The sequence below is a fragment of the Triturus cristatus genome, chromosome 6, assembly GCF_964204655.1.
Source record: "Triturus cristatus chromosome 6, aTriCri1.1, whole genome shotgun sequence".
NCBI classification, from domain to species: domain Eukaryota; kingdom Metazoa; phylum Chordata; class Amphibia; order Caudata; family Salamandridae; genus Triturus; species Triturus cristatus.
The window spans coordinates 1,388,391,415-1,388,403,415 of NC_140589.1; the positions used below are offsets into that span (position 1 = coordinate 1,388,391,415).

The window sequence follows — 12,001 nt, forward strand, 5'->3', positions numbered from 1 at the left end:
CCTCGTAATCCCAATAGTCGCGGCTCCTCAGGCTGTTCACCTCGGCGTAGACCCGGGCCCTGCTCCCGGCGGCGGGGCCGGGCATGGCGGGGACTGCTCCCCGCGGTGGCAAGAGGCAGCAGGAGCGCAGGGGCAGGCGGCCCAGTAGCGGCGCGGGGAGCAGCAAGAGGCAGTGAAGGGCCAGGCTGGGCAGGGAGGGAGAGGGGCGCCGGGGGCTTCAGGCGGTGCTGCGGAGGGAGGGACCCGGAACACAGGCTGCGAGTGGCCGGCGATATACTCACAGTTCAACAATACGATGATGAGAAGGCACCGAGCAGCACGACCGGGCCAGGCCTCCGGAAGGCTGCCGTAGCGGGTCAGAACTCTTGGTTAACTCTGCGAGTTCTCAACTGCAGTTCTTGCCAACACCACCAGTCGACCCTAGCCCAAGCACTAAACGCAACACAGCATGTCTTCACGCTGCCTGCACGCGCCAGTCGGCTCTCTGATTGGTTGACAAGGTCCACCAATCACAGTGCTTATTTGGTAGTTGCCAACCAATCAGAGAGCCGACTGGCGCGTGTAGGCAGCGTGAAGACATGCTGTCTTGTGGGCGTGTAAGGGGCGGTCTGCCAAAAAGCGAAAAGCAACAAAAAAGCAATTAAAAAAACGCCCCCGAATCCGAAAAGGACGGGGCCTGTTCGGAGTGACGGACCTCTTCTCCAATGGCTGGCCAGCATTCAAGAGGCCAGCCAATGGAGAAGAGGGGCGGGTTCAAGCCCCTCTTCTCCATGTCATTATATCTCGCGAGCCTGTCAATGCGTGGCAACACTTGCGGCTGTATTTTTTGTAAATGCTTATCTGTTTGAGCTAGAAAAAAATGTGTTGTAAAAATCTACAAATTAGGCAAAGATTATGGAATGTTGGTAGTGTAGCAAATCCATAATTATGAGGAAAATGCCACAGCTGCAGAATCACATAATTCCAGTCCCAATGAGAATAAGACAGACTGGTTTTTAATTGCACCCGTTTACGCCTAGGAAGTAGGAGGCCAGAGATGGAAAACGGTGGTACTTCCTGCCTACCATGATCCTCAGCAGAACGATTTTCGTTAAAGGCACAGACAAATAGAGGGCAACATCTCTAAAATGGCTTAATCATTTTTTATTTAAGATATTTACACTTGTTATAAAAATATAAAATGATGTTGCTTATTTGTACATTTACAATCTCAGATATACATTACACTCGCAGAGACTGTTTCGACTCACTGTAATTTGCATTTAAACCCTAACCGCTTGGCAAAATCTTGAAAATTCCCTGTAAAGCTTTAAACAAAAAGTTTATATTATACCAGGATGAAGACCGAAATATTCATAAATATGATGAAATATGCTAGAGCACGAGGTCGTTGTTTAGGGAAGGGAGGGGGAGGGGAGAGGAGAGGAAAAGGAAGGGAAGTGACGGGTGATTGATTAATGGCTGCTGTGGGAAAAAGGAACATTTTGCCAACAAACAACTTACAAAATAACTTAAAATGACGCTGAGTGAATAGCAAGGGCCGTGTTCCATCGTTTGTCCGGCGATCGATCTGTTGTAGTCTGCGACCAGCATCCAACTTGTTGTTACCTCAAAGTCTTAAAAAAGTGGACACTGCTAAGCTTTATAGTGCTTTCAGGAACTGTTAAGCGTTTAACATCACTAATGTCGCACACAATTAATTTACACATCTGTTTTACGAGCAGTCCGCGGGCCCAGCCGTGCAACCTAAGACGAGGAGGCTGGGATTGAAAGTCCGTGCACGAGGTTGATGGCTTCCTGCGTTTTCATAAGTGAACCGGAAGATTTTCTGTTCATCGCTAATGCTGGAAAAAAGAAAAAGAAGTAATCAGATGTGGCCAACTGTAGCACACGCACAGACACCCAGCAAAGACCGGAGTCTGTTTTCACTGGAACTGGAACAGAGCACGTGTTCCGCGAGGCCTGGAAGCATTTTGGACAACAAAGCCTCTGTTTTTAATGCCGCACAGGATTATACGTTTGTAAGTACTAAGCATATTGGCACAATAGCGGCGTTTTTATGCCCAATCGACTCTCTAAATAGACGCCTGATTACATCTGTGTTCTCTGAAACCTGAGAATGTTACACTGAGGCCTGGAGCCAGAGGGGGTTAGTTCACCACTTCTTGGCTACCATGGAACAAATGCAAAACAAGAGTACATTGAACAGCAGCCATTGTCTAGTGCATTACTGGCTACTTTTTACTGCGCCCTGCACATTTGTGGTAGATTTTTACCGCGAATGTCGCGTAATTACGTGAACAGGCATAATGTTAGTAATTTGAATAACAAGCGTACCACAAAATTCCTGAAATTACATGAAGTACTCAACCGTAATTTAAATATTGCCGAGGCATAATAAACTTCCAAAACTCAACTGATTCATATCAGGGTCTTTATTTACAAGGCATTAACGCAGCGCGGTGCCGCAAGCCATTCAGCTACGCCGCGCTGCGTCAATTACGAAGCAAAGGGATGCGTCATATCTACAACGATATGACAGATACCTTTGCTCTCCCCTGCGCTGGCGCACAATTAGCTTGCATGCGCTGATGCAGGCACCCTTGTGTGTCTCTGATACGGTAGACAAAGTGCACAACGCATCGTTTACAACGCGTGCCATTACAACGCAAGTCGTTACAAGGACACATTGTTACATCGCTTGCCATTACAACGCAAGACGTTACAAAGACTTGCTGTAGGGGGCAGAAGGTGTTGAATTTGTTGGATTTTAAATCCAACACCTTCCCTACTGTTACACACACTAGAGTTGGAATAGTAAATTATACTATTCCAAACTCCAGCGCCCCCCTACAGAAAGTCATTGTAACAACTTGCGTTGTAATGGCATGCATTGTAAACGCATGAGTTGTAATGAGTGCTATTCCTCTGTCACGGGGATGATTGTTTTTGTGCAAGAAGGGACACCTTCCTGCACCAAAACATTCACAATAGGTGATTTCCTCTTCCTATGTGTGCTGTAGAATGAGGCACACATAAGAAGAGGAAATAAACAAGGGGAAATGAAAACATTTCTCCTCGTTATACCTCCCATTCAGACGCATTTCCAGGTTTACGATTTCTCGTAAATCTGGAAATGTGTCAGGTTCCATGGGTGATGCGTGGGAACACCCACAGCAACACACATGGGACACCCCTTTCACGCAAAGTGCTGCGTGTAAAGGGGCCGTATTTATAAGGACAGGATAAGGTATGCAGGGTGGCTTTTCGTGTCCTTGCAAATACGGGGCAGCAAAATGCGCTGTCGGTGTGTCACAAAAAGTGACGCACCGGCGGCACAAGGGGCTAGTAAATAAGCCCCATGGTTTGCTGCTACATCCTCACACTCTTAATAGCACAATATCAGGTGCTACTACTAGTATTCTCCGTGGCTGTCTTTTCATCGCAATCAGAACCGGATATTGGCAGGATGAACACAGCTTTCTACGATATATGAATTCATCCAGCAAGCGGCTATTTTACTGGTGCTTCAGAATTAATGTATTATTGATAGGGCTGGATTCAGGGGACCCTCGTTTAAATTATTAGGAAAAACAATCATCAGGAAACAGGGTACAAAACAAATTTTAGGTCGTGCTTATGAACAGCTTTAGATATACATTATCAAATACTTATTATCACTAATACACTAAAATATATGCACATAGTGGGCTTTGGGTCAGTGCCTTACTCTTGATTGGAAAAGTTTCTTGTCTTTATTACTTCTCTGCTTCCTATTTGATGACTTTGCTCTCTATTGTTTGACCTCCAGCGGAGCATTTCTTCTTCACTGTGATATGATTGGCTGACTTTAATCTTTCCACTGCTCTCATTCAGAGAAATATTTTATTCTTTTACTTTCAGTACTGTGTGAGTACGTGTTTTCTTGATCCCTCCCTTTTGTGCTGCTTCTCCTGAAATACCTGCCCCCACACACCCTGTGTTGTTCCTCTTATCCCTCCCCGAATTGGACGTTGCTTTCCATACTCTTCCACGCCTGGTTTTTTTTTTTTGCTTTTATTTTTTTTATTTTCTCCTCCCTCCCCACCTCAAGTTTCTCAATTGCCCTCATTTGCTTTTTACAAAATATACTTTCATATACATTTAAGTTCTTTTTTTATTTACTGCTCCAAGACTGGCGGTTGCCATCTTAGAACACCAAATAAAAAAATGGCTGCATCATGTTGTGTGGGCAAGCATGCATGGTGATGCATGCATGCCTATTAATCGTCATGCTGAACCTCCATAGAGTCCTGAAGCATACATGTGCATCTGTGATGATGCTTGTGCAAGGACACATCCTTGAGCCTTTTGTTGTTGCTGATGCTGCACAGCATTGGCGAAAACATTTTTCTCTTTTTGCTGATGCTAAACAGCATTGGAAAAAAAATGACAAAGCGGATGGTCTGCATTGGCTATCAAAAGGCAAAACCGATTGGCTATGCCAATGCTAATTCAGAATGCAGTATTTACAAACTTGCAGTAATTACCAAGCAGTGTAACGGTAATAGTTTATGTCTCCTAGTAATTATCACAAATGAGTAGCAGGTCAAGTCTGCCAGAATAAGGAAGCAGTAGGTTATCCCCCAGTTTTGGAGGCATCATCAAAACACAGCGATTGGGGTGTGAGCCATGTAACACAGTCAAAGGCCTTCATTCCTAGAGGCAACTTAATGAAGATGGGCCACAGATAGTAGCCGGCCCCAGTGGAATATAGGGATCTGCAGCAGCGCCACTGATCTGTTTACTTTCACACAGAGAGTTTACCTGCTGAAAGCAGCCAAAATCTCCCGGTGAAAATTTGGAGGAAAATTAGGAATTATTTGAGGAATCAGATGCAGAATAGTAGTTCCTCAATCTTTAGGGGAACCTCAGAATCCAACTCATGATGGGCCAGATTTTCATTACTGGTATCTCTAGTGGACGTTTCTCAAGAGGTGGGGAAATACCAGCCCATTTCCAGGGTCACTTGTAATAAGGGCCTTGGCCATTTCCACAATATGCATTTACGGGTTCCTAAGTAGGGTCATAGACTGCATTGACATCAATCTGATTTGCAATGACATATGTGTTGCCAGACAAGTGCTAAAGTGGCATTTCATTAAAATTATAAGGAGCCTTGCCCAAAGTGCTGGACAAAGGAAGTCAAAAATGGAGAAAACAAATAAGAAATCACTGTGAAATCAAAGGAGATCAAGTATGTTCATTAAAAATGTGCAAAACATATGCCAGTAGGATCAGAGTGCAGAGAAAGAAATAAGAGTTGGAGCAGGGTGAAGAGGCCGAGAGGGGAGTGCCAGAGTTTGGGCATGAGAGTACAAAGGAGAGCGAGATTGGGCAAATGGGTAAAGAAAAGTAATGACAAGAGTTGAGATGCAGGCCTAAAATTACATCTGAGGGTGTGGAACAAAATGATCACAGAGAAGCATTGGGGGGTGGGGGGAGACCATGTATTCATTTAAATATGAAACAAAGAATATCAAAAAGATCATGAGACGGGAATGGGAGCCATTGAGGGAGCAAATGAAGGAGAGGGGGAAGTGGAAGGGAAGAAGAATAACAGAACTAAGAGTAGACCGCAAAGGAGCTCACGTTTGGGCGGGAGTAGTGGGGGCTAGCAAGCTTTTAAAGGGGTGGAGCGTAAAACTTCCTTTGATTTTGACTGAGTGAGCAAGTGAAGTGAGAGGGCCTACTTTCCTTTAGGAGGGCTCAGACAGTACTACCCCAAGATTTTTTTTTTTAACACCCCACTAAAGTTAAATGATGCATTTTACATCAAAATGTTTTCGTAAATTGGCCAAAATATCCAGAAGTATTGACGGGGAACTACTACATTTTTTCTATACTATTGTGATCTGCCAGGCAAACACCTCATGGGTGCTGGGATTCACTTTGTAGTACTGGAATACCTATGGATTTCTAGCCCCATAGGTCAGCTTGTTGTTTTCACAATGCACTCACATTTCATATCTCTCTCTCTCTCTCCATCTCTCTCTCTCTCTCTCTCTCTCTCGCTCTCTCTCTCTCCATCTCTCTCTCTCTCTTTCTCTCTTACTGAAGTGCCCCCCGACCCCATCCCCACTCTTCTCCCCATTAGATAGAAGAAGCAATTCTCTGGAATGTGCTGACAAACCATACAAAATAATTGCAAAATATATGCTGTCTCCTGCCAAACTAGAAGAAAAAGGAGCGAAGGGGTGGCTCAGCCTATCCATTTCCATTCTAACCTACAGACAAATGTCATTTTCTTTCAGGTAAAATAAAAGCATAATGGGATTGAATGTAAAACGCACATTAGTAGCATTATCCATTAGATTGTTATAGGCAATTCATAGACATCAGTAAAACATTTCTAAAACAAAATGACATCTTCAACTGCCAGTATGTTGGTTAAGGACACTTTAACCCTCAATGACATGTATTGTTCATGCTCTGTATGAGTGGTGTACACCCAGCACCCTGCTGAAGAGCAGATGTATAAAAATGTTTGAATAACAAATATACCACAGCAAGGCTATGCATTAATTCTCACCTTGCACCATCTCCATCTCTCCCTGGTCTCGTCCCCTCCATTAAAGTGGTACTGGCATATCCAATGGGGAAAACATCCCAGTGCAGCCCCCTCTACTCTTCACCTTCTCCTCTTCCCTTGGCCCAAGGGCAACATAAACTAGGCATTGGTTTTAAGCCACAATTAACAACAGTGTAATGAAAACCTTTTCTGTGCAAGACCACTAAAAACAGCTTACAAGAGGAAAGAAATAAAGGCATCCCCAAACATTATTTACAAGATTGCTAAACATGAGTGCAGGAACCTGGTACTTAGTAGGGCAGGTTGGCACTTCACATCAAGGATTTAAAAGTGCAATAGGCCTTCTTTGCATAAAATGGACAAAATAAACTGTCTGTCTTTTAAATCCACTAGCATTTCACTTTAATAATGCTTCACCTGCTTGCTAGCCATTGTTTGCTGTTGGTGCTGGTGGGACTCAAAGTCCCAGAATCCAGAGGTCCGAAAGAGGAGGGGCCGCCACCTGCATCTCCTGCGCTTCTGTGAAACAAAGCGCCTCTTCACCTCCCACAGCATGGGATACTTTACCATCTTGCTGGCCATTGTTTGATGTTTGTGCTGGTAGGGGACTCAAAGTCCCAGAATCCTGAAGCTTGAAGTAGGAGGAGCCGTCACCCTCATCTCCCACACCCCTGCGCTACAAAGCGCCTTGCTATTTTCGTGGGGCGGTACGCTTTACCTGCTTGCTGGCCATTGTTTGCTGTTGGTTCTGGTGGGTACTCAAAGTCCCAGAATCCTATGGCCCAAATAACATGGGCTGCCACCCACATATTCCATGCCGCTGCACTTCAAAGCGCCTCTCCACCACCCTTGGCACGGACCGTGCCTGGGTCAGTGGTAGGCTCATCTGCGCCCAAGTCAAGGTTGGCCCATCTGTGCCCGTCCAAGCCCAGCCAAGACCAGATCGGGTGAACCCTCTAACAACTGCCCTTTAATCCCTGAGGCTGTACAACCACCAAGGATAAAATGGGAAAATGCAAGGCCACGACTGGAGGGGATACTGCTCAACAATTGGACCAGGCAGGCTAAGTAGAGTATACTTTCATTTCTCTCGTCTGCCATGGGTGCACTGAATGATGAATGATGAATTCTGCAATGTGGAGAAAGTACTTGCCTCGCAGGGGAGTTCGGACGATACTCCTATCATATTTGCTGGTGACATCCCTGACTCAGCCTCCTCTCTGATGGTCGATGCTGCTGCCTCACAATTCACACTTTGCCAGCACCCTCCGTTAAGTGGTACGGCAGAAGGATGCGCTAATAACGCCCAAAAGCAGGAGTTAGTACACCATACTGCTATGAAGGGAGCGCTATCTGTGAGAGGCATTGGGGCAGCACTCGCACCTCTCTTCCTCTGCATGTAAAAGAAAAAAAAGGGAGAGGACAGCAGCAAAAGGACATTACTCCTGAAATACACAAATTAATGAGTGGACTCCAGCCACCTTATTGGAATCTCTCATTAACAGCATGAGTCAAGTGTCCTTGGACAATCTATTTGTTGAATTGGACATCATCTATCAAGGGCTTATTCCATCCCTTAGAACTACGCATGGGAAACCTGGTGCAGGCTATGAAAGTTCTTAAAGGGGGCCAACACATGCCTTGCCATTCTTTTGATGGGTATCTGACCCATGTGGAGAGTATTCCTTCCTATAATATTCATGGTAGAGGAACCTCAAAAGGTTCAGTTCGGGTGGACTTCCTGGCCAGGTCCAAGAACGCGTCCTCGAGGGAGATTGCTCATCCAACTTCATCAACCCCTGCTCCTCATGCTTGTCCCTCCTGTGCCTCTCAGGGTCGCCCAGTACTTGCTAAGAGTGAGGTTGTGATTGAATTGCCACTTGCGGCAACCCCACATGTTGTGGCATTGGAAAACGTACCGTTGCTGCCTTGTGGCACAAGTGAGTCTTAGGATCAGTTAAAAAACAAGGTGACCCACTGTATTGGCTCACATTCCAATCTTGGTTCTCACATCCACATGCAAATAAATATGGTAAGAAGAGTGAGCTGGCTATGGAAATACATGAAAGCTTATGAGGAGGATTCTGTGGTGATCAATTTTATTTGTCCTGCAAAAGCCGCACGTGTTCTGGCAGATGTCAGTTCTTTTAGTCTGGGTAAACCATCTTCCATACAGGAACTGCTGCTGGGTTTTTTCTACAGGGCAGAGACTGTTTGCCATGCATCGTGGACACAAGTGGGTCGCCTGGGTTCCTTCCTGCTCTTGAAGCGTCCCATACCAACCCCCTTGATGTCTGTCAATCGATTTTCCCCTTTGAACTCCCTGGAAACCTGCGATTGACTTAAACTTCCTGTTTTGTCACCAACCCCAGATATCCCACTTGTGAACTGCTCCACTGCTCTCTCCCTAAATGGCTCCACTATGCACCACCTTAAGCATCTTAAGTTAGTAAGCTGGAACTCTACTGGACTTGCCTCTAAATTTAACAATCCAAACTGGCATTAATTTATTAGAAAGTTTAATGTGATACTTTTGCAGAACACTTGGGAGACTCTGAATCGATTATTTTTGGAGGGATGTAAAACCTACTTTGTCTATGCTGCTATTTTGACCTCTGGCAGGGCCAAAAGGGGCTAAGTGATCTATATCCTTTTAGCAGTTAAAGGTTGGGTTAAGGACTTATCCTCCGGCTCTTCAGCTTTACAAGCTTTAAAGATGATCCTGCCTAGTTTTTTTGCACTTTACCTAATCTAATATATGCTGGGGATTTCAACATACATTGATGCGAGTACCCTCTTGCCAACAGATGCAAAACATTGTCATGTACGATCCAGCTTGTTTACATATGGAACACACTAAGAAAGGTATGGAGTTAAACAGTATCTTAAATAACAATAACTTAGTCTTTTATCTGGAAATGTTGGCTTATGCTTCAGTTCCGCAGATTCTCCCTACTTTTACTGGCAGGGGCTTTAACACTATTATACACTTTATTTTTGTCTCTGCCTCTCTTTTTAATTGATATCTAGTTTTTACACAGTGCTTTCATTGATCACAATCCTGTGTCCCTTGCCATAAGCTGGCAGCTGCCCATCGTATCTAACACTCAGAGATCATAGGAGCTTATCTCCAACTGATCAGGGAAAGCGTATAAGGTGGGCGATGGTGGTGCCGGAAAACTTTAAGCACGCTTTGTTTCATAACTGTGCACAGGACTATGCTAATTGTTTAGATATATTTGACAGCAATCAATCAATCTTAGCAGCTTTTAGGAACATCTTCAGTAAGGTTACTGCACTCTTATCCTTGCCAGTAACAAACCCAACCCCCCGTCCCCAGATGGTTCAATTCTGGTTTCTGAAAGCCCCTATGGACCCTAAAGAGAGCTCCAAAAAGCTAGCCATAGAGGTAGAGAGTTGGTTGCTATCTCTCACCTGAACTATAAGTATGAGCTTAAAGACTCAAAGTTGCTCTTAGGGAACAAGCCTGGGATGATTTAGCACAAAAGGAAGTGCTTAGAAAAGCAGTTCAACTATGCCCACATCTAATTTAGAGGAAGTCACCCAGGGCATTCTAGGTCTATCAAGGAACAAAGCTCCAGGACCGGATGGCATCCTCCATGATTGTTTCCTAGAAAAGTTGTAGTTTGGGGTCCAGCTTTGACCCAGATCTTAAACACAGTGGTCCCCCTCTCTCCTGGTCCACCTCAATTATAGTTCCCTTACGTTATAGGTCCATATCCCTCATCGATTCAGTCGTAAAAGTCCTGGGTCAGATATTGCTGGCAAGACTGTGCAGTTGGACAGAGGAGAATAATATCATCTCAGACCTGTAATCCGGTTTCAGACAAGAGAAGTCCACCATCGACCAGCGTCTGAACCTTTACTTCGTTGGCAGCCTATGCACTGTTGCCCACTCCGAAACTCTTGACCTTACATCAGATTCCAATGTAGTTTTACTGGGATAAACCAGGGGGGATCATTTTTGTGTTGGGATTTCAGTTAGGTATCCCAGCCAGCCTGCTCTCACAGATCATTTTAAAGTTGGAAGTGGGGTCTGTCAAGGGTGCCTACTGTCCACTTTTTTATTCTCTCTTTATATCAACGGCCTTGAGTAGGCTATGTTGGTAGCTATGGTTGATTGTCCCAAACTAGGTGCCCGCTCACTCCTTCCCTTTTTTTTTGTTGTCCTCATTTGCCTCTATCACACCATTTCGCTTTTCTTGCCAGCCAAAATGTCCATAACCTCATATGCTGACATGAGTTACCAGAGGTGGAGTCGCTTGGAGACGCCCTGGAATAATACCTCACACCGTCTAAGACCCAATGCATTCTAAGTCTATCAAGGAACAACGCTCCAGGACCGGATGGTACTACCCATGATTGTTTCCTAGAGAAGTTGTAGTTTGGGATCCAGCTTTGACCCAGATCTTAAACACAGTGGTCCCCCTCTCACCTGGTCCACCTCAGTTATAGTTCCTTTATGTTATAGGCCCATATCCCTCATCACTCCCTGTCTTGTTATATGGGGATATGGGGATGACGCGATCCTGATGGCAAGTACGGCAGGGGGACTGCAATCTCTTTTTAACACATTTGCAGCTTTTATGGACAAGCTTGACCTGGCAGTTAACTTTACTGAGTCCTGTGTGATGGTGGTGGGTCCTAGCTCTACTAAGACGCAAACTTTTAGTGTTTGTTACCACACATTTACTATGTACAAAGCTTTCCCATATTTAGGTGTCCTGTTTGACTCGGACATGAATTGAAAACCTTAGCGGTAGCCACGAGTGATGAGCTTACTAGATCTGTTGCTGCGGTTTTCAGCTTTGCTTCAAAATTGAGTAGCAGACCCCTTAAGATCCCGGTGAAGATCTATCAAGCTAAATGCATCTCCATTGTCTCATATGGAAGTGACATCTAGAGCTATGTGGCATTTAACCGCTTCCAGATTACTGAAAATGAATTCTTGCGGCAGTTACTATCCATTCCCTAAAGTACTCCTTCATTGTTTGCTCATGAGGAGTTGTGTATTGACTACTTGAGTGATTTGTTAGCCCTCATCCTTTGTTGGGTGGGATAGACTGTGGACCAAAGAGGAACTTGGTCGGAAAAGATACATTTTAAAGGATTGCCTTTTGCTTGATTATGTTCTTAAAATTCCTTGGATCAAATACCTTAAGGATTCTTTCCGGTACTTTGGGAGTGGGGAGCTTTTTAATAATCCTGAGTATATATGTAAATTGGACAGAAAGTGTGCGAAGGATAACTTTCTAGAAAGAAGATCTATGTATCGAAACGAGTCCAAACCGGTAAAACCGATGATTCAGAGGTACGTGTTCTTAACAATGGCACTGTCGATGGAGCCCTACCTCGCCCTTATTAAAAATAACAGAGATCGATTTTTACTTGCTAGGTTTCGACTACATC

At 44.7% G+C, this 12,001-nt stretch overlaps 1 protein-coding gene across 1 annotated transcript in view; it reads right to left on the reverse strand.

Annotated features, from left to right (window-relative positions):
- Positions 1–1,123: 1,123 nt before the first annotated feature.
- PAX1 (paired box 1) overlaps positions 1,124–12,001 on the reverse strand; it is a 46,182-nt gene continuing 35,304 nt past the window's right edge. Inside the window, exon 5 of the mRNA XM_085612390.1 lies at positions 1,124–1,844. Coding sequence (XP_085468516.1) covers positions 1,747–1,844 — 98 coding nt within the window. The 3' untranslated portion in view covers positions 1,124–1,746. The remainder of the gene's footprint in view (positions 1,845–12,001) is intronic.